The sequence below is a fragment of the Entelurus aequoreus genome, linkage group LG20, assembly GCF_033978785.1.
Source record: "Entelurus aequoreus isolate RoL-2023_Sb linkage group LG20, RoL_Eaeq_v1.1, whole genome shotgun sequence".
Lineage (NCBI taxonomy): Eukaryota > Metazoa > Chordata > Actinopteri > Syngnathiformes > Syngnathidae > Entelurus > Entelurus aequoreus.
Genome location: NC_084750.1, coordinates 13,263,894 through 13,288,138, shown reverse-complemented (window position 1 = coordinate 13,288,138; position 24,245 = coordinate 13,263,894). Strand labels below are relative to the sequence as shown.

The 24,245-nt window shown below is 33.9% G+C and overlaps 2 protein-coding genes across 2 annotated transcripts in view; one reads left to right on the top strand and one right to left on the bottom strand.

Moving 5' to 3' along the window:
- The window catches only part of zgc:85777 (uncharacterized protein LOC405871 homolog), a 78,470-nt gene extending 69,472 nt beyond the window's left edge, over positions 1-8,998 (top strand). The window contains exons 5-9 of the mRNA XM_062029403.1: positions 83-250; positions 312-485; positions 5,392-5,553; positions 5,631-5,781; positions 8,631-8,998. Of these exons, the coding sequence (XP_061885387.1) occupies positions 83-250; positions 312-485; positions 5,392-5,553; positions 5,631-5,781; positions 8,631-8,721 (746 nt within the window). The 3' untranslated portion in view covers positions 8,722-8,998. The remainder of the gene's footprint in view (positions 1-82; positions 251-311; positions 486-5,391; positions 5,554-5,630; positions 5,782-8,630) is intronic.
- On the bottom strand, positions 8,953-21,760 carry bet1 (Bet1 golgi vesicular membrane trafficking protein). The gene is made up of 4 exons (XM_062029404.1): positions 21,579-21,760; positions 21,173-21,279; positions 18,244-18,300; positions 8,953-10,575 (listed from the first exon to the last, which is right to left on the bottom strand). Exons 1-4 carry the CDS (start codon positions 21,595-21,597, stop codon positions 10,420-10,422), a joined length of 339 nt encoding a protein of 112 aa, XP_061885388.1. The 5' UTR covers positions 21,598-21,760; the 3' UTR covers positions 8,953-10,419.
- Positions 21,761-24,245: the final 2,485 nt, after the last annotated feature.

Genomic DNA, 24,245 nt, shown 5'->3' with positions numbered 1-24,245 from the left:
ATATCACGAGATAGATTTAAGGCCGTATTGCCCACCATTACTCTTGTTGTCAAGTCCTTTGCGCTTTTGTTCAAACTTGCAGACATTAAGACCAAGGCGGTGAGAAAAGGCGATGAATACGTGATCAACGGGGGCAAGATGTGGACCACCAACGGCACCCAGGCGGACTGGATGTGTCTTCTGGCCAACACCAGTGACGGACCCCCACACAGGAACAAATCCCTTATCTGTTTGCCCATGGACTTGCCAGGTAGGCTCAGCACGAAAGCATTCTAACTCGTCATTGGTTGACTGGCGCCTCCCCCTGGTAGGAGTCCACATTGCACGGAAGATTGGCAAACTGGGCATGTGGTCTTCAGACACGGCCGAGGTCTTCTTCGAGGACGTGCGCGTTCCCTGCAAGAACGTCATCGGCCAGGAGGGCTTGGGCTTCACCTATCAGATGCTCCAGTTCCAGGAAGAAAGGCTCTGGGCTGTGGCCAATAGTGAGAATCTTTACTGCTCATCATTCATTTCCCACAGAATGTACTGGCAGGGCTACAATCTCTGATGTGATTTCCTTGTAAACAGGGAGGTGAGGTTCCCTTTGGTTCAAGCAGTTATTATATTCATATTACAACTATATACATTATAGTATTATTGTTTTAATTATAGTAATATAACTATATCAATACATGCATATGTATGTATCTATACATATTACATACATACATACATACAGTATGTATAGATTAAAAATAAATCATATGTTTTCATAGGTGGCGCAGAAGACACCTAAACTTCTATATAAGTTTTTCAACATAAGAGCGCTACAGACATGAAATAGGACCCTTTAGTCGCCTTTACACTCTTTTAATACAATATGGTATTGAAGCAACCAGTGGTTGTGATACTGAACAACGCGCTCTGATTGGTTTGGTCTTCTCTCGTAGCCAATAATACTGTAGTTTTGATATTTCTGGTGTATTTAGCCTTTTTACACTTAAAATGCTTAATTGAGGCCCAAGAAATTATATAATAAGCTTTAAATATGTATGTATGTATATATTCAGTATATATGTGTATACATGTATATATATATATATATATCATGTGTGTATATATATCATACTTGCCAACCTTGAGACCTCCAATATCGGGAGGTGGGGGGGTGGTTGGGGGCGTGGTTATTTACAGCTAGAATTCACCAACTCGAGTATTTCATATATATATATATATATATATATATATATATATATATATATATATATATATATATATATATATATATATATATATATATATATATATATATATATTCATATATATATATATATATATATATGAAATATATGAAATATATATATATATATATATTTCATATATATATATATATATATATATATATATATATATATATATATATATATATATATATATATTTCATATATATATATATATATATATATATATATATATATATATATATATATATATATTCATATATATATATATATATATGTATTTCATATATATATATATAAATATATATATATATATATATATTTCATATATATATATATATATATATATATATATATATATTTATATATATATATATATGAAATATATATATATATATATATATATGAAATATATATATATATATATATATATATATATATATATATATATATATATATATATGAAATATATATATATATATATATATATATATATATATGTGAAATACTTGACTTTCAGTGAATTCTAGCTATATATATATATATATTTATTTTATTTACATATAAATAAAATAAATACTTGAATTTCAGTGTTCCGGTGGCTATCCATTAGATGGCAGTATTGTCCTGTTTAACTTCTCCGTTCATGATGAGTATATCATTTCGGCCACCGTGTTCAATGGAGAAGTCTGTTCTACAAAATTTACAGGCAACATACACCTTCCCCTTCGAACTGTCCTGGATGAACTGAAATTCTTGTTTCCATTCGTTTTGGAACTTGCAAGCGTATTTCTTCATCTTGCTCGTCGACGGCGTCGCCATGTCTGTAATTTCCTCGTTCTTCTGCTCCGTCTCCTTGTTGTGCACTCTACTCTCTAAAAGCCCTAGATGTTATGACGTCATTGGGCAGGCAAGCTGTTTATATTGTGGGAAAGCGGACGTGAGAACAGGCTGTCCCCACTCAGGTCCGCATTGAGCTGGAGGGGGTGTGGCCTCCAGCTCCGGCTGAATACCGGGAGTTTGTCGGGAGAAAATCTCTGCCGGGAGGTTGTCGGGAGAGGCGCTGAATACCGGGATTCTCCTGCTAAAAACGGGAGGGTTGGCAAGTATGATATATATATATATATGTATGTATGTATATACGTATACAGTACAGGCCAAAAGTTTGGAAACACCTTTTCATTCAATGTGTTTTCTTTAGTTTCATGACTATTTACATTGTAGATTGTCACATCAAAACTATGAATGAACACATTTTAAGTTATGTACTTAACAAAATAAGGTGAAATAACTGAAAACATGTTTTTTTTTTGCTTCTTTGCTCTGATTACTGTTTTGCACATTCTTGGCATTCTCTCCATGAGCTTTAAGAGGTAGTCACCTGAAATGGTATTCAATTCACAGGTGTCATAGTTTTGATGCCTTCAGTGACAATCTACAATGTAAAAGTCATGGAAATAAAGAAAAACGCATTGAAATGAGAAGGTGTGTCCAAACTTACGTGTGTGTGTGTGTGTGTGTGTGTGTGTGTGTGTGTGTGTGTGTGTGTGTGTGTGTGTGTGTGTGTGTGTGTGTGTGTGTGTGTGTGTGTGTGTGTGTATATATATATCGACATAAAATCTGCGCTGTGATTGTTCACATTCAATCAAACGCACTCACACAATCATTCAGTCAGCCATTTAAAGATATATGGACTCACCATCGTCGTGGAGAAGAAATGACAAAATGCACGCAACGCAGCCTCAAAGCCAAAGGCGATCGACCCAGCCATCGAAAAAAGAAACGGCCGCCGCACCGAATACAAATGCACTAACGGGGTCCGAAAGGCCAAAAGAAAAGGATGAAGAGAGAACTCAATGATTTTTCCAGTAGGCTACTTACTGTATGCTACGCTATCTTTTGTTAAATTTGTGAATGAACACAAGCGCCCGTGTTAATATTTCATGTGTCAATGTGCACACATGCGGTTTATAGACTTGTGCGGCCTATACATCTACAAAATAAAATTAGATGGGTGCAGCTTATATTTAGCCTGAAAATTGCGGTATAGATGTCTGTGTGCCAAGGGTAATTGTCAGGTTCAAGCACCGAACTATCAAACAGGACAAGAAGCAAGGAATCAAACAGAGACAGGATTCAATTTAGCTCATGAGGAGAGCGCGTGAAACTGCACCCTCGTACAGTGTCAGCCCACGCTCTGAGGAAAAACTTCCCGCGCCTCCCCATTTATTTGGGCATTCCCTGATTACATAGTCAAATCTGCTTTTAAGGGGAGGGGTCACATTATGCAGCAGCCTAGCACTGGTTCATAAACAGTTAAAACAAAATGTGCTTGGAGCGGTGTCAGGTTTGCCCCTTCTCTGCTCGTCCGCCTTATCTTCTTGGAGACTTCGGGTCCTGATACGGCCCCTCCCGTGGCTGTCCAGACCTGAAAAAAAGACACTTCTACGGCGAGGCGCATTCCATGGCACACGGTGGAGATTTACAAGCTGTCCGCCTTTGCTTGATAAGAATCAATGGAAGCTTTGTGGATAGTAACCGCGGCAACCTGAACTGCAAGCAAACAAGTGGTGTGATAACTTATATACAATTATTCTGACAGTAATGCTGGATGGTCAAGTTTGTAGTCAGGAGACAGAACAAACTGGAGTGAGTCAAATGCAACATGGGCAGCTTCTCATTCCCAAATGTGTTTTTTATGGATAAATGTAGGTGGTTTAGACGTTTGGTCTGCAGAGTCTGGCCCTGGCTTTGTGATGCAGATTGACAAGTTAGGGCTTTAGTAAGTTGAGGTACTACTGTATTTTAACTTTGTCAACTTTAGATCTCAGATTGTGTAGTTATCCCTAAGGCAGGGGTCACCAACGCGGTGCCCGCGGGCACCAGGTAGCCCGTAAGGACCAGATGAGTAGCCCGCTGGCCTGTTCTAAAAATAGCTCAAATAGCAGCACTTACCAGTGAGCTGCCTCTATTTTTTAAATGTTATTTATTTACTAGCAAGCTGGTCTCGCTTTGCCCGACATTTTTAATTCTAAGAGAGACAAAACTCAAATAGAATTTGAAAATCCAAGGAAATATTTTAAAGACTTGGTCTTCACTTGTTTAAATAATATTCATTAATTTTTTTACTTTGCTTCTTATAACTTTCAGAAAGACAATTTTAGAGAAAAAATACAACCTTAAAAATGATTTTAGGATTTTTAAACACACATACCTTTTTACCTTTTAAATTCCTTCCTCTTCTTTCCTGGCAATTTAAATCAATGTTCAAGGAAATGTATTGTTTTTATTGTAAAGAATAATAAATACATTTTAATTTAATTCTTCATTTTAGCTTCTGTTTTTTCGGCGAAGAATATTTGTGAAATATTTCTTCAAACTTATTATGATTAAAATTTAAAAAAAATATTCTGGCAAATCTAGAAAATCTGTAGAATAAAATGTAAATCTTATTTCAAAGTCTTTTGAATTTCTTTTAAAAATGTTGTTCTGGAAAATCTAGAAGAAATAATGATTTGTCTTTGTTAGAAATATAGCTTGGTCCAATTTGTTATGTATTCTAACAAAGTGCAGATTGGATTGTAACCTATTTAAAACATGTCATCAAAATTCTAAAATGTATCTTAATCAGGAAAAATTACTAATGATGTTCCATAAATTCTTTTTTTAATTTTTTCAAAAAGATTCAAATTAGCTAGTTTTTCTCTTCTTTTTTTCGGTTGAATTTTGAATTTTAAAGAGTCGAAATTGAAGATAAACTATGTTTCAAAATTTAATTGTCATTTTTTTCGTGTTTTCTCCTCTTTTAAACCATTCAATTAAGTGTAAATATCATTCATTATTAATAATAACATAGAGTTAAAGGTAAATTGAGCAAATTGGCTATTTCTGGCAATTTATTTAAGTGTGTATCAAACTGGTAGCCCTTCGCATTAATCAGTACCCAAGAAGTAGCTCTTGCTTTCAAAAAGGTTGGTGACCCCTGCCCTAAGGTTTCTCATTGTTATCCCATTGGGTTGAGTTTTTTCTTGCCCTGATGTGGGATCTGAGCCGAGGATGTCGCTGCGGCTTGTGCAGCCCTTTGAGACGCTGGTGATTTAGGGCTATATACGTAAACATTGATTGATAATTGTCAAAAGTCCAACAACAACTGCGTGCTCTTCTCCAGTTCTGACCACCATGGACTTGGTCATTCAGGAGACCATCAGCTACACGCGGCAGAGGAAGATCTTCAACCAGCCCGTCCTCCACCACCAGTCGGTGCACTTCAGGCTGGCCGAGCTGCAGACGGAGGTTGAGCTGCTGCGCGCCCTCCTCTACCAGGCCACAGGTGAGACGTCGTTTATCTTCAAAGTCTTGGAGAAAATAGGAGTACGAGCCAGATGTTCTCCTCTGTGAATCTTCCAGCACTGTATATCAAAGGCAACGATGTCACCAAGATGGCGTCCATGGCCAAATTAAAGGGCGGCCGTCTGGCCAGGGAAGTGGGAGACAGCTGCCTCCAATACTGGGGAGGGATGGGCTTCACCAGCGATGTGCTGGTCAGCAGATTCTACAGGTATTCATTTGTGCTTTGTAGCATCTTATCACTGATCTAGTCACTAACACGTTCTTATTCATCCATTCACTGTATTCTCAGGGCATTCAACTGATAGCAGGCTTCATGCACATAGACTCAGATTGGTCAGATCTTGTACAGTACAGTACAGTACAGTACAGGCCAAAGGGTTGGACAAACCTCATTCAATGGGTTTTCTTTATTTTCATGACTATTTCAAAGACATGCACCTGGGGATAGGTTGCATGTAGGGATGCCGATAAATGCGTTAAGATGTAATATCGGAAATTATCGGTATCGTTTTTTTTATTATCGGTATCGTTTTTTTTTTTGTTTTTTTGTTTTTTTTAAAATTAAATCAACATAAAAAACACAAGATACACTTACAATTAATGCACCAACCCAAAAAAACTCCCTCCTCATTCACACAAAAGGGTTGTTTCTTTCTGTTATTAATATTCTGGTTCCTACATTATATATCAATATATATCGGAGTATTTATTTTGAAACTGCTCTGTGACATGTGCTGTTGACCTCTTGGCCAGGTCACCCTTGTGAAAGAGATCTTGATCTCAATGGGTTTTCTTATCTGGTTAAATAAAGGTTCTAAATATCAATACAGTCTGCAAGGGATACAGTCCGTAAGCACACATGATTGTGCGTGCTGCTGGTCCACTAATAGTACTAACCTTTAACAGTTAATGTTACTCATTTTCATTAATTACTAGTTTCTATGTAACTGTTTTTATATTGTTTTACTTTCTTTTTTATTCAAGAAAATGTTTTTAATTTATTTATCTTATTTTATTTTAAAAGTACCTTATCTTCACCATACCTGGTTGTCCAAATTAGACATAATAATGTGTTAATTCCACGACTGTATATATCGGTTGATATCGGTATCGGTTGATATCGGTATCGGTAATTAAAGAGTTGGACAATATCGGAATATCGGATATCGGCAAAAAGCCATTATCAGACATCCCTAGTTGCATGGGAACACTAAATGGTCCCTAGTGTGTGAATGTTATTTTATGTTAATTGTCATCCCATTGGGTTCATCAATCAATCAATCAATGTTTATTTATATAGCCCTAAATCACAAGTGTCTCAAAGGGCTGTACAAGCCACTACGACATCCTCGGTACAGAGCCCACATACGGGCAAGGAAAACTCACCCCAGTGGGACGTCAATGTTGAGTTTTTCCTTGCCCTGATGTGGGATCTGAGCCGAGGATGTCGTTGTGGCTTGTGCAGCCCTTTGAGACGCTGGTGATTTAGGACTATATAAGTAAACGATTGATTGAATGTTGAGTGTGAATGTTGTCTATTTGTGTTGGCCCTGCGATGAGGTGGCGACTTGTCCAGGTTGTACCCCGCCTTCCGCTCGAATGCAGCACCCCCCGCGACCCCAAAAATGGGACAAGTGGTAGAACATGGATGGTCACTGAATGCATCAAAACTATGAATGAACACATGTGGTGTTATGTACTTAACAAAAACGGGTGAAATAACTGAAAACATGTTTTATATTCTAGTTTCTTCAAAATAGCCACCCTTTGCAATCCAACCTAACCCCCCGATTGTAAATAATGTAAATAATTCAATGTATATACTCTGATGGTTAACTTGTGTGATGACTGTATTATGATGATAGTATATATTTGTACCATGAATTGATTAACGTGGAACCCGACTTAAACAAGTTGAAAAACTTATTGGGGTGTTACCATTTAGTGGTCAATTGTACGGAATATGTACTGTACTGTGCAATCTGCTAATAAACGTTTCAATTGCTCTTGGCATTCTCTCCATGAGCTTCAAGCACACCTGTGAAGTGAAAACCATTTCAGGGAGCGTCAACAAAACCTGTTGAAGCTCATGGAGAGAATGCCAAGAGTGTGCAAAGCAGTAATCAGAGCAAAGGGTGGCTATTTTGAAGAAACTAGAATATAAAACATGTTTTCAGTTATAGTTCATTCATAGTTTTTGATGTAACAATCTACAATGTTAATAGTCATGAAAATAAAGAAAACACCTTGAATGAGAAGGTGTGTCCAAACTTTTGGCCTGTACTATATCTGTATATATATATATATATATATATATATATATATATATATATATATATATATATATATATATATATATATATATATATATATATATATATATATATATATATATATATACACACACACACACACACACTGTACATATACACTACCGTTCAAAAGTTTGGGGTCACATTGAAATGTCCTTACTTTTGAAGGAAAAGCACTGTACTTTTCAATGAAGATAACTTTAAACTAGTCTTAACTTTAAAGAAATACACTCTATACATTGCTAATGTGGTAAATGACTATTCTAGCTGTAAATGTCTGCTTTTTGGTGCAATATCTACATAGGTGTATAGAGGCCCATTTCCAGCAACTATCACTCCAGTGTTCTAATGGTACAATGTGTTTGCTCATTGGCTCAGAAGGCTAATTGGTGATTAGAAAACCCTTGTGCAATCATGTTCACACATCTGAAAACAGTTTAGCTCGTTACAGAAGCTACAAAACTGACCTTCCTTTGAGCAGATTGAGTTTCTGGAGCATCACATTTGTGGGGTCAATTAAACGCACAAAATGGCCAGAAAAAGAGAACTTTCATCTGAAACTCGACAGTCTATTCTTGTTCTTAGAAATGAAGGCTATTCCACAAAATTGTTTGGGTGACCCCAAACTTTTGAGAAAAAAATAATGTATGCTGAAAAATGGCCTTTAAGAACTTGTGCTCAAGATCCTGTATTGACTTGTTTCTTAGTTTACATGAAGAGATAAAATATTCTCTCTTTTCCACAGGGACTCCAGGTTAATGTCCATCGGGGGAGGGGCTGACGAGGTCATGCTGGGAATCATCTGCAAATACATGGACACGCTACCCAAGAAGTGACGTCATCAATTAGCTTGATGTGAGCATTCTCAAACTAATTTAAAAAAAAAAACAAATCACATAAGTGCAGTTAAGTTTGTCTAGATGACAGGAAGTACCGCCTTTACGTTCAATATGTAATATAAATGTGAGTAACCAAGGCATGCTATTTGTGATTTTATGTAAATATTCATCAAGCTACTACAAGAAATACTAAAGATTTTAACCATTGTTTTTTTTTGTCATTAAGTGCTGAAAACAAACTGAAGGTGGATAAAGATTTATTGGTTCAACAGATCACTACAGGCTTATTTACAGTGAAAACATGTAGGAATCACGACATCACATCCTGGTATTTTGTGCAGATGGCATTCATCAGAGCAATTAATCCAAACGATATCTCCGAGGGGATTCTTGCGTAACACAATGACACATTTACTCAGCTCTCATCTCATTTGTCAACGTGTTATCATGTAATCTATTTCGCTGAATCTCACCACACCCATTTACTACAATTTACAACATCAGTGTGTGTTTGTGGATGGCACAATATCGACGTATAGTGTAGGTCAGGGGTCACCAACGCGGTGCCCGCGGGCACCAGGTAGCCCGTAAGGACCAGATGAGTAGCCCGCCGGCCTGTTCTAAAAATAGCTCAAATAGCAGCACTTACCAGTGAGCTGCCTCTATTTTTTAAATTTTATTTATTTACTAACAAGCTGGTCTCGCTTTGCCCAACATTTTTAATTCTAAGAGAGACAAAACTCAAATAGAATTTGAAAATCCAAGAAAATATTTTAAAGACTTGGTCTTCACTTGTTTAAATAAATTCATCAATTTTTTTACTTTGCTTCTTATAACTTTCAGAAAGACAATTTTAGAGAAAAAATACAACCTTAAAAATGATTTTAGGATTTTTAAACACATATACCTTTTTACCTTTTAAATTCCTTCCTCTTCTTTCCTGACAATTTAAATCAATGTTCAAGTATTTTTTTATTGTAAAGAATAATAAATACATTTTAATTTAATTCTTCATTTTAGCTTCTGTTTTTTCGACGAAGAATATTTGTGAAATATTTCTTCAAACTTATTATGATTAAAATTCAAAAAAATTATTCTGTGAAATCTAGAAAATCTGTAGAATCAAATTTAAATCTTACTTCAAAGTCTTTTGAATTTCTTTTAAAAATTTTGTTCTGGAAATTCTACAAGAAATAATGATTTGTCTTTGTTAGAAATATAGCTTGGTCCAATTTTTTGTATATTCTAACAAAGTGTAGATTGGATTTTAACCTATTTAAAACATGTCATCAAAATTCTAAAATTAATCTTAATCAGGAAAAATTACTAATGATGTTCCATAAATTCTTTTTTTTAAGTTTTTCTCTTCTTTTTTTCGGTTGAATTTTGAATTTGAAAGAGTCGAAATTGAATTTTTTCCGTGTTTTCTCCTCTTTTAAACCGTTCAATTAAGTGTAAATATCATTAATTATTAATAATAACGTTAAAGGTAAATTGAGCAAATTAGCTATTTCTGGCCATTTATTTAAGTGTGTATCAAACTGGTAGCCCTTCGCATTAATCAGTACCCAAGAAGTAGCTCTTGCTTTCAAAAAGGTTGGTGACCCCTGGTGTAGGTTTTACTTTCTATTCAATCAACTTGAGTCATTCAGGGTTGTATGACGGGGGCGTTCAAAGTCCAGCGAGATCCTGCCGTCACCTCAACTTGAGGAACCAGTAGAGGACAAAGAAGACAAAAAAGCAGAAGAGCAGCATGTAGCACAACAGTTTAGTCTGACTGCCTCTGGACAGCTGCTTGACCCGCCCGATGGTGTTGCTGAGCAGGCCGCCTGTTGAGTCAAAGTCGTTGTCCTAGTTTGTGAGATAGGGACAAAAGGAATCATTAATCCAACAAACTATATGTTAGCAATAAAGACGCTGGTTAAGTAACTAGTTTAATCAAATACCGTATTTTACGGACCATAGGGCGCACCGGATTTTAAGGCGTACTGCCGATGAGCGGGTCTATTCAGGTCTATTTTCATACAAAAGGCGCATTATAAGGAGTTATATTATGATTATTTTCTAAATGTAAAAGACTTCCTTGTGGTCTACATCAGTGTTTTTCAACCATATGGATACAGTCTGGTGTGCTGTGGGAGATGATCTAATTTCACCTATTTGAGTTAAAAAATATTGTTTGCAAAGCAGTAATTATAGTCTGCAAATGATGTGTTGTTGTTGAGTGTCGGTGCTGTCTAGAGCTCGGCAGAGTAACCGTGTAATACTCTTCCATATCAGTAGGTGGCAGCCGGGAGCTAACTGCTTTGTAGATGTCGGAAACAGCGGGAGGCAGTGTGCAGGTAAAAATGTATCTAATGCTTAAACCAAAAATAAACGAAAGGTGAGTGCCCCTAAGAAAAGGCATTGAAGCTTAGGGAAGGCTATGTCACGTTCTGGATGCATGGTGCTGCGGGATTTTTGTTCTCCCAAGATGCAAAGGACGAAAACCGGACAGTACTTGCAGGTAAAGACATGATTTAATCATCAAATAACACAAAACAGAAAACAACCCGACAGGACGAGGTGCCGAGCGCACCGGAAGCTAAGGCTAACACTTAGCACAGATAGTGTCTACTAGCAGGAGTTTAGGAAACGAGAACAAACCTACGTGGCAGTCGCGGGATGCAAAACAAAGAAGCCAGAACGACTGACTGAGAAGGCAGGCTTTAAATAATAATGTCAATGATGACCAACAGGTGCGTGTTGGGAACCCCACCGGCAGGTGAACGTAATTAGTTACTATAGTAACTAAAATCAGAGGTGCTTAAACCGATACTAAGAAGGAGTCCAAGACTAGCAGAAAAACACAAATGACTAGAAAACAAACAGAAATATGATCCGGGCAGCGGATCATAACAGGCTATGCAGAACGAAACTAAAACTGAACTGGCTACAAAGTAAACAAAAACAGAATGCTGGACGACAGCAAAGACTTACTGTGGAGCAAAGACAAAACTAGCAGAAAAACACAAATGACTAGAAAACAAACAGAAATATGATCCGGGCAGCGGATCATAACAGGCTATGCAGAACGAAACTAAAACTGAACTGGCTACAAAGTAAACAAAAACAGAATTCTGGACGACAGCAAAGACTTACTGTGGAGCAAAGACAAGACTAGCAGAAAAACACAAATGACTAGAAAACAAACAGAAATATGATCCGGGCAGCGGATCATAACAGGCTATGCAGAACGAAACTAAAACTGAACTGGCTACAAAGTAAACAAAAACAGAATTCTGGACAACAGCAAAGACTTACTGTGAAACTAAAACTGAACTGGCTACAAAGTAAACAAAAACAGAATTCTGGACGACAGCAAAGACTTACTGTGGAGCAAAGACAAGACTAGCAGAAAAACACAAATGACTAGAAAACAAACAGAAATATGATCCGGGCAGCGGATCATAACAGGCTATGCAGAACGAAACTAAAACTGAACTGGCTACAAAGTAAACAAAAACAGAATTCTGGACGACAGCAAAGACTTACTGTGGAGCAAAGACAAGACTAGCAGAAAAACACAAATGACTAGAAAACAAACAGAAATATGATCCGGGCAGCGGATCATAACAGGCTATGCAGAACGAAACTAAAACTGAACTGGCTACAAAGTAAACAAAAACAGAATTCTGGACGACAGCAAAGACTTACTGTGGAGCAAAGACAAGACTAGCAGAAAAACACAAATGACTAGAAAACAAACAGAAATATGATCCGGGCAGCGGATCATAACAGGCTATGCAGAACGAAACTAAAACTGAACTGGCTACAAAGTAAACAAAAACAGAATTCTGGACAACAGCAAAGACTTACTGTGAAACTAAAACTGAACTGGCTACAAAGTAAACAAAAACAGAATTCTGGACGACAGCAAAGACTTACTGTGGAGCAAAGACAAGACTAGCAGAAAAACACAAATGACTAGAAAATAAACAGAAATATGATCCGGGCAGCGGATCATAACAGGCTATGCAGAACGAAACTAAAACTGAACTGGCTACAAAGTAAACAAAAACAGAATTCTGGACGACAGCAAAGACTTACTGTGAAACTAAAACTGAACTGGCTACAAAGTAAACAAAAACAGAATTCTGGACGACAGCAAAGACTTACTGTGGAGCAAAGACAATGTACATCCGAACATGACATGACAATCAACAATGTCCCCACAAAGACGGATAAAAACAGAAATATTCTTGATTGCTAAAATAAAAGTAGATACGGGAAATATCGCTCAAAGGAAGACATGAAACTGCTACAGGAAAATACCAAAAAAAAGAGGAAAAAGCCACCAAATTAGGAGCGCAAGACAAGAAGTAAAACACTACACACAGGAAAACAGCATAAAAGTCCAAATAAGTCAGGGTGTGATGTGACAGGTGGTGACAGTACACCTACTTTGAGACAAGAGCTATAGTCATGCATGCTTGGTTATGCTTTAAAGTCATATCCAACAATTGCGACAACGACTTTTTACTGTCAACTGAGTTTCGTTTTTTAATGATGTCTGCTGGTGGTGTGCCTCCTCCGCATTTTTTCAAGGCAAAAAATGTGCCTTGGCTCAAAAAAGGTTGAAAAACACTGCTCTACATAACATGTAATGGTGGTTCTTTGCTCCAAATGTTGCATAGATGATGTTTTACACATCATCTTCAAGTCACTTTCTGACAGTCGCTTCATGATGCGCCGTTTTATGTACGTGGCTCACCTTCGGCAGCGTCTTTTCTCCGTCATCTTTGTTGTAGCGGTGTTGCGTGCAAGGACGGGAGTGGAAGAAGTGTCAAAAGATGGCGCTAACTGTTTTAATGACATTCACACTTTACTTCAATCAATAACGGAGCAGCATCTCCTCATCCGTGGCTCACTAGTGCAACAACAACGCCCGAAATGTGTCCCGTGAAAAACCGTCTGACCAGAACTCTCTAATAACTAAAGTTCCTTGGGTGAATAATGTAAAGTCACTACACCGGTATGTTTTAGTGTTTTCATGGTGAGTTTACTGACAGATATAAGTAAGAACTTTACACTACTTTATATTAGAAATGGCAACAGTGGAGGATGAATGTCCCATAACAAGAAGATAGAGAAAAAGAAGAAGCTTATCGGACTACAAAGGAGGATGCGTGCAAATTTTCAGGACTTATGCAGATCCCAAATACACATCAGCAGGTACCAGAAGGTAAGAAAAGTTGCTTTTGCATGATATTGTGAAACAAAACACCAGAAAATATGTCTTACCTTATACACACACCATAATAATACTCCTATGTTGAAGCACAGTACAATCCATCAAGGGGTGTGGCTTCATAGCTTACTAAAGTCGTACTAAAATATTTTGATACATTTTTGAGCGCCGTGTGTAATGTTATATATTTTCAATGGAGCATATAAAATGTTGGTGTTGTTTACTTGAGTCATATTGCAGTCTACACATATCTCTTATGTGTGACTGCCATCTACTGGTCACACTTTATCATTTCACCATGTACCAAATACAATAGCTTCGAGGTCGGTAAGCACAACCAGAATGATTCCATACATTAGGCGCACCGGGTTATAAGGCGCACTGTCGAGTTTTGAGAAAACGAAAAGATTTTTAAGTGCGCCTTATAGTCCGAAAAATACGCTACTTGGTTTGTTAAGTAAACACAGCTTTGAATTTAAATAAATGAGATTTAGCGTTGTATAGATTTACTGCACACTTTATGAATGTTTTTTCATAATTTCAATGGAATTATTACATCTAATATTTCATGTGAACATGTAAAACACTAAACTATTACATTTTTTACGGGTCTTTAAAAGACATACAAGTCATTGCATGGATTTTGCCAAAACTTAAAAAGGCATTAAATACAATGTCCACGGCCATTTTTCATACAAATGCAATTGGCAACAAAAAAGATAACAAAACAAACCACCTGACCCACTTTTTCTAATTAGGGGGGAAACGTCTAGTTCAGGATGTTGAATATTTATTGAAGTGCAATTTTTGCTCATATACACTACCGTTCAAAAGTTTGGGGTCACATTGAAATGTCCTTTTTTTTGCAGGAAAAGCACTGTACTTTTCAATGAAGATAACTTTAAACTAGTCTTAACTTGAAAGAAATACACTCTATACATTGCTAATGTGGTAAATGACTATTCTAGCTGCAAATGTCTGCTTTTTGGTGCAATATCTACATAGGTGTATAGAGGCCCATTTCCAGCAACTATCACTCCAGTGTTCTAATGGTACAATGTGTTTGCTCATTGGCTCAGAAGGCTAATTGGTGATTAGAAAACCCTTGTGCAATCATGTTCACACATCTGAAAACACTTTAGCTCGTTACAGAAGCTACAAAACTGACCCTCCTTTGAGCAGATTGAGTTTCTGGAGCATCACATTTGTGGGGTCAATTAAACGCTCAAAATGGCCAGAAAAAGAGAACTTTCATCTGAAACTCGACAGTCTATTCTTGTTCTTAGAAATGAAGGCTATTCCACAAAATTGTTTGGGTGACCCCAAACTTTTGAACGGTAGTATATATTGAGTCCATTTTATTTAGATTTACCTACTTAGGATAATTAAGTTATTGACCTTTCAATTAAAGTAGTTCAAAAATACGAGTCATGAAAAATATGTTGTTTGAAATGGTTACTTGCATTGTTGTTATATATTATGATTACATTCGTGCTTAATTCGGCCGCAGTTATTGTAAACTTTTCAACTATTTTACAATCAATTGTGTCTGCTTTTGACTATATATATATAATAAACTGCAGCAGGACATGGGCATTAAAGTTGTTTTATGTCCAAGCATTAAATTAGATTTGCTGATGCCTGCAGGAACCCTGTTTTTAATACAAAGTCTCAATTTCACACAGCCAAATATTGCACATAATAAACTGATTTTTGCACACTTATCATTCGTGCCTAAAGAATCTCACGCTTTTTGAGCACGACAGCAAAATAAGCCACCGTGGGGCCAAACAGAGTTGCAAGATGCACTGTTGTATTTAAAAATGTGTACACAGGTGGCGTCTGTGTGGCCCTACTCCCTCTCTGTCATGGACGTCTTCTCCAATCAAGGTAAAAGTCATGTTATGTTATCCTTTTTATTCTTCACTTGTATGTATTTCGCAGTGTTTTCTGCATGTAAAAACTAATTATAAAACGTTTTGTGTTGATATTTGTGAGTGTCGAACAGATACATTTTTTCTTAAGTTTTACTACACTCTGTCTTTGTTGGACGTCTCAGAATAGATTATTACTAGGTTACATGATACGGTAGCATGGATGCGTTATGGAACACAAGGAGTGATACGGTCTACGTCGATGTGTGTATCACTTTAAGAAAAAAACAAAAACGTGACTGATACAGCTGCTGTGAAGTCTACGAGTGACAGCTCCTACTGGAAGAAGTCGGAGGAGTAGCGTGCCGCGTCTGACATTTTTGTCACAAACAACAATGGAACTAAGTTCCTTTAAGGCAGGGGTCACCAACGCGGTGCCCGCGGGCACCAGGTAGCCCGTAAGGACCAGATGAGTAGCCCGCTGGCCTGTTCTAAAAATAGCTCAAATAGCAGCACTTACCAGTGAGCTGCCTCTATTTTTTAAATGTTATTTATTTACTAGCAAGCTGGTCTCGCTTTGGCCGACATTTTTAATTCTAAGAGAGACAAAACTCAAATAGAATTTAAAAATCCAAGAAAATATTTTAAAGACTTGGTCTTCACTTGTTTAAATAAATTCTTTTTTTTTTTACTTTGCTTCTTATAACTTTCAGAAAGACAATTTTAGAGAAAAAATACAACCTTAAAAAGGATTTTAGGATTTTTTAACACATATACCTTTTTACCGTTTAAATTCCTTCCTCTTCTTTCCTGACAATTTAAATCAATGTTCAAGTAAATTAATGTTTTTATTTGTAAAGAATAATAAATACATTTTAATTTAATTCTTCATATTAGCTTCTGTTTTTTCGACGCAGAATCTTTGTGAAATATTTCTTCAAACTTATTATGATTAAAATTCAAAAAAATTATTCTGGCAAATCTGTAGAATCAAATTTAAATCTTATTTCAAAGTCTTATGAATTTCTTTTAAAATTTTTGTTCTGGAAAAACTAGAAGAAATAATGATTTGTCTTTGTTAGAAACATAGCTTGGTCCAATTTGTTATATATTCTAACAAAGTGCAGATTGGATTTTAACCTATTTAAAACATGTCATCAAAATTCTAAAATGTATCTTAATCAGGAAAAATTACTAATGATGTTCCATAAATTATTTTTTTAATTTTTTCAAAAAGATTTAATCAAATTAGCTAGTTTTTCTTTTCTTTTTTGCGGTTGAATTTTGAATTTTAAAGAGTCGAAATTGAAGATAAACTATGTTTCAAAATTTAATTGTCATTTTTTTCTGGTTTTCTCCTCTTTTAAACCGTTCAATTAAGTGTAAATATCATTAATTATTAATAATAACATAGAGTTAAAGGTAAATTTGAACAAATTGGCTATTTCTGGGAATTGATTTAAGTGTGTATCAAACTGGTAGCCCTTCGCATTAATCACTACCCAAGAAGTAGCTCTTGCTTTCAAAAAGGTTGGTGACCCCTGCTTTAAGGTATGTTTTTTTCCTACATTTTTAACAATATTATTTATAGGTCGAATGTAGTGGTGTTTTTAATTCAGCAGATGGCGCTATTCTGAAACACCCAACTTATTGGCAGTGCAGTGTCAATACAGCCAGTGAGTGTGCCACACAATCATTTACCCAACATTCGGTACCACTGTATTCCATCACGTCATTAATAAACCCCCGTCTTAAATTGACAAATTCAATTGAAACATTTACAAATATTACAACAATGACTGCAGTTTAACTATTCTAAATTACAAAAAAAAATGCTTTTTAAACTATTGTTCTTAACGTGAAAAACTGTAATGCTTGTGCATTTTTTTCTTAATCATGGGATAATTGTTGACTGTAATATTTGTTGTTACTGTACTCTATTATAATTAATGTTTCCTAAAAAAAATGTCATTTAATGTTTTTCTTTCACTGGTGTAAAATGTAATGGCTGTTTTTTGACAAAACCCCAAATCCAAACAACACATAAATCCTGTTTTGAGTTTTTTATCTTTCAAAGTGCATAAAAACATTTGATTCTTTTTTTTTTTTTTTTGCACAAATCTCTTCAACTTCAGCCCTAAACAAAAATACCACACATGTAATTTGTGTTAAACTCCTTAAATGCCTCTAAAGTATTTCACTCATGTGAAATTATCTAATAAAATGTTTGATGTTTTTGTTTCGGACAGTAGTTTGAAAAATGTTATCAAAAATCTAAAAATGTTTACACCCTGAAGGACTTTGATGTCTGTCATATTTAAAAGCAATGTCACCAAAGGTTAATGATGGCACACACATTGTTAGTGCCTATCATTCTAAGTGCTTTTATTTTGAAATACGGTGTTACAAACTTACCATGTCGTCCAACATTTTATTTTGGTACTTCACTTCCGTTCCTATGTCGATAGACAGCTGAAAACAAATACGAAAACAATCCAATTAGCATAAAACATTAAAGCACACGTGTCAAACCCGTGAAAGCCTGAAAATAATGTCCTTCAACAAAGCACTTCATATTTCTTACTAAACTTTTTCGTTCTTTCAACATTGACAGATAAAAATGCATGTTTTGCATACAATTGCAGGTCTGTTAAACTTGGGAACTTGCTGGCCACTTCATCGCAGAGTCAACACAGTCGGACATTGTCGGTCAAAAACAGAACAATAAAAAATGTAGTGATGTAATGCAACAAAACGCTAACATTTTGACACTAATAATCCAAACTTGTTCCACCAAGGGTTGCATATGGACTAGTCAATATATATCCATCCATCCATTATAATATATACTTTTATTTTTATTTTGTAAGAGAAAAAAACAATTAAAACAGACATATTTAAAGGCAAAACTTAAAGTCAGCTTTGTTTTTATTGTGTATTATTTGTAGTTAACAACATTTCTGCTTTTTGTCATTACATAATACCTCTATGTCGGATAAAAACAGAACAATAAAAAATGTAGTGATGTAATGCAACAAAAAGCTAACATTTTGACACTAATAACCCAAACTTCTTCCACCAAGGGTTGCAGATGAAAAGTCCAAATATATATCCATCCATCCATTATAATATATTAAAAAATATATTTTGTAATTGTAAAAACTATTAAAACAGACATTATATTTAACAGCAAAACTTAAGGTCAGCTTTGTTTTTATTGTGTATTATTTGTAGTTAACAACATTTCTGCTTTTTGTCATTACATAATACCTCTATGTCGGATAAAAACAGAACAATAAAAAATGTAGTGATGTAATGCAACAAAAATATAACATTTTGACACTAATAACCCAAACTACTTCCACCAAGAATTGCATGTGGAAAAGTCAAAATATATATCCATCCATCTATTATAATATATACTTTTTTTTAAATTTTGTAAGAGAAAAAAACTATTAAAACAGACATTATATTTAAAGGCAAAACTTAAGGTCAGCTTTGTTTTTATTGTTTATTATTTGTAGTTAACAACATTTCTGCTTTTTGTCATTACATAATACCTCTATGTCGGATAAAAACAGAACAATAAACAAATGTAGTGATGTAATGCAACAAAACGCTAACATTTTGACACTAATAACCCAAACTTCTTCCACCAAGGGTTGGAAGTCAGAATATATATCCATCCATCTATTATAATATATTTTTTTAAAAAGTATTTTTTAAGACAAAAAAACAATTTAAAACAGACATTATATTTAAAGGCACAACTTAAGGTCAGCTTTGTTTTTATTGTGTATTATTTGTAGTTAACATTTCTGCTTTTTGTCATTACATAATACCTCTATGTCGGATAAAAACATCCATCCATCCATCCATTTTCTACCGCTTATAAATAATTTAAGTGATGTAATGCAACAAAAAGCTAAAATTTTGACACTAATAACCCAAACTTCTTCCACCAAGGGTTGCATATGGAAAAGTCAAAATATATATCCATCCATCCATTATAATATATACTTTTTTATTTTATTTTGTAAGAGAAAAAAACAATTAAAACAGACATTATATTTAAAGGCAGAACTTAAGGTCAGCTTTGTTTTTATTGTGTATTATTTGTAGTTAACATTTCTCCTTTTTGTCATTACATAATACCTCTTTCATTTTTACTGTTGTTTTTTTTTGCCACTGTAATAATTACTGTCAAAGATGACACTAAATGATGTCTTTAAATATATGTAATGTTTGTTTTCAGCATTTTATATATATATATATATATTAATGCTTTGACTTTTCCATATGCAACCCTTAAAATATATCAAAATGCCCCCCACATGCTTTGACTTTTTAGTATGCAGCCCTGGAAAAAGCTGTGAGGCCTGTATGAACATACTGCATATTCCAAACATTTGTTAGAATAATATATAAATTTGTGCGCGAAAAAAAATGGAATAATTAAATCCATAGGAAATAGTGTAACAACATACATTATAATTCTTATAGACCACACGTGTCAAACTCAAGGCCCGACACGTCATTTAATGTGGTCCGCGAAAGCCTGAGAATAATGTGCATACTTTATCTTTCTTACTAAATGTTTTCATTGTTTCCATTTCGACTGAAAAAAATGTATGTAATACATAAAATGTATTAGGTTTTAACTTTGATATATATATACAAATATTCAATTGTTATTGCTGTGAATATTTGGACACCTCGCCATTCAATCCCGATCCTCACGGTGAGGATTTAATTCATAATCGATACATTCTCCATTCAAACTGATTTTTGCAACATTGGTATAATACTAACACCTTGACAAAACCTCCTTTTGGTTGCTGACCTATGACACATACGTACACAAAGTAAGCATAGAGATGGCCCAAAAATGTGTTTGTTTTTTTAATTCGTCAAAAAATATATATATACATAGATTTTTGAAAATTACTAAAAAAAAAAAATCGGGATTTGAATGTGATAAAAAAAAAACATTTTTTTGAACCCCTAATTATTATATACCGTATGATATTTTGTAAAAAATAATAAATACTTGAACATCTGCTCGCCACCTTGACTTAGTTATCCATCTATTTGAACGTACACAAATCAAATAACCAAAGGCTTAGGCAGTAATATAATGAGGCGATTATACTTTTATATTCACTGTTACAAAACAACCATGACTGTGATGTGACCCTCCATGAAAATAAGTTTGACACCCCTGTTATAGACTATGGTCCCTGTAAGAAGCGGCTCTCCGAACTGCAATGTTTGCCGCCCCTGCTTATACAGCCACGGCGAATGCAACTGTTGTTAAACTTAAGGCGACTTTGAACTTCCTTACACTTTTCAAAGCTGTGACTTTGGCTCGCAGTCCCTCTTGTAAGTGTTCATTCTCCTCCTCGTACACACTGTAGCCACTTGCTGCATAGTTCCCAGGTCCTCCATCACCTTCACAATTGGAAAAAATGTGTTTATTTGGTTGACATTTTCACGCAAATGCACGTTGAAGTGACGTAACCCTGGACTAGCTCATGTTCACGTCATCATCTTTTTTTTTTGCTTTGATCTGAACTCTTATTTATAAGCCTTGCACATACAAGTACGTGTTTATATTTGAGTTAATATTTAGTTTTACTTTGAACAAGATCACAGCCTACCAAGTCGAATTAAAACTGATCCTGAGTCTGCTATCTAAGATCAACAACAAAGCAGGCGTTCGTTAAAAAAAAACAACACAGTTTTCTCACCCAAACCTGTGCGCCTCATGGTGGATCCCTGGCGTTAATGTTGTCTTAGCACTCTCCCTTTGTGTGGAATTTATGCGGAAAAAACGATCAAAATCACACTCAGAAATGTGAAATCGGCTTCTGTTTAACAAGGATCGTCACTTCCGGTGCACGTCGGCAGATGACACGTCATCATACGGACGCCGAGGAGGGACAAAACTCAGGAGGCAGATGATACGTCATCATACGGACGCCGAGGAGGGACAAAACTAGAGAAGTGATTGAGCGTCCACAGCTGCACACACTTAAGTACACACCTCCAAACAAATATGTAAGTAATTCCATTAAATACGACCAAAATGATTATTACAGATGCTGTAGTTAGAAGTGTTTATGTTTAGTAGCAACATGAGGGTTAAGATAGGTTTCATACAAAATTATGATTAATCCAAACCAAAAAGTGAGATTAATTTGATTAAACAAAAATAATAATTTGACAGCACTAAATTGTATACAAGTTATTTATCCATAACTTAAATCTTTTTTAAAAAAAGGCATTTTACATTTTGCAAGTGAGTACTAACCTGTGATTAATCATTATTAATCCAAATAAAAAAGTGTGATAAATTTGATTAAAAAAAATTATTTCACAGCACTAACTTTTATACATTTATTGTTGTATATGTTAATTTTTTTCAATAATTAAAACATTTTTTTTAAGGTATTTTGCAAGTGAGTACTAACCTGTGATTAATCATTATTAATCCAAATAAAAAAGTGTGATTCATTTGATTTGAAAAAATATATTTTTCACAGCACTACATTTTATACATTTATTGTTGTATATGTTCATTTTTTTCAATAATTTAAATCTTTTTTTTAAGGTATTTTGCAAGTGAGTACTAACCTGTGATTAATCATGATTAATCCAAATCAAAAAGTGTGATAAATTTGATTTTTTTTTTAAATAATAATAATTTGACAGCACTAAATTTTATACATTTATTGTTGTATATGTTCATTTTTTTCAATATTCTAAATCTTTTTTTAAAGGTATTTTACATTTTGCAAGTAAGTACTAACCTGTGATTAATAATTTTTAATCTAAATAAAAAAGTGTGATTAATTTTATTTAAAAAAATAATAATTTCACCGTACTAAATGTTGTACATTTATTGTTGTATATGTTAATTTTTTTCAATAATTTAAATCTTTTTTTCTAAGGTATTTTGCAAGTGAGTACTAACATGTGATTAATCATGATTATTCCAAATCAAAAAGTGTGATTAATTTGATTTTTTTTTTTAAATATATATATTTCACAGTACAAAGTTTTATACATTTATTGTTGTATGTGTTAATTTTTTTCAATAATTTAAATCTTTTTTTAACGTGTTTTACAAGTGAGTACTAACCTGTGATTAATCATGATTATTCCAAATCAAAAAGTGTGATAAATTTGATTAAAAAATAATAATAATTTGACAACACTAAATTGTATACATTTATTGTTGTATATGTTAATTTTTTTCCATAATTTAAATCTTTTTTTTAAAGGTATTTTACATTTTGCAAGTGAGTACTAACCTGTGATTAATCATTATTAATCCAAATAAAAAAGTGTGATTAATTTGATTTGAAAAAATATATATTTCACAGCACTACATTTTATACATTTATTGTTGTATATGTTAATTTTTTTCAATAATTAAAAAAAAAAAATTAAGGTATTTTGCAAATGAGTACTAACCTGTAATTAATCATGATTAATCCAAATCAAAAAGTGTGATACATTTGATTTAAAAAAATATATAATAATTTGACAGCACTAAATTTTATACATTGTTGTATATGTTCATTTTTTTCAATATTCTAAATCTTTTTTTAAAGGTATTTTACATTTTGCAAGTGACCTGTGATTAATAATTATTAATCCAAATAAAAAAGTGTGCTTAATTTGATTTTAAAAAATAATAATTTGACAGCACTAAATGTTATACATTTATTGTTGTATATGTTAATTTTTTTCAATAATTTAAATCTTTTTTTAAGGTATTTTGCAAGTGAGTACTAACATGTGATTAATCATGATTATTCCAAATCAAAAAGTGTGATAAATTTGATTTTTTTAAAATAATAATAATCTGACAGCATTAAATTTTATACATTTATTGTTGTAAATATATTTTTTTTCCATAATTTGAATTTTTTTTTTAAAAGGTATTTTACATTTTGCAAGTGAGTACTAACCTGTAATTAATCATTATTATTTCAAATAAAAAAGTGATTAATTTGATGTAAAAAAAATAAAAATTTCCCAGCACTAAATTGTATATATTTATTGTTGTATATATTCATTTTTTTTCCATAATTTGAACCTATTTTTTTAAAGGTAGTTTACATTTTGCAAGTGAGTACTAACCTGTGATTAATCATTATTAATCCAAATAAAAAAGTGTGATTAATTTGATTAAAAAAAAGAATAATTTCACAGCACTAACTTTTATACATTTATTGTTGTATATGTTCATTTTTTTCAATAATTTAAATCTTTTTTTAAGGTATTTTGCAAGTGAGTACTAACCTGTGATTAATCATGATTAATCCAAATCAAAAAGTGTGATAAATTTGATTTAAAAAATAATAATAATAATAATTTGACAGCACTAAATTTTATACATTTATTGT

Coding starts and splice junctions, on each gene's coding strand:
- bet1 (XM_062029404.1), bottom strand. Junction 18,301..21,172: donor AAGTCACAGCTTTGAAAAGT/GTAAGGAAGTTC, acceptor ATTTGTTTTCAG/CTGTCTATCGACATAGGAAC. Junction 10,576..18,243: donor ATAAAATGTTGGACGACATG/GTAAGTTTGTAA, acceptor CTCACAAACTAG/GACAACGACTTTGACTCAAC.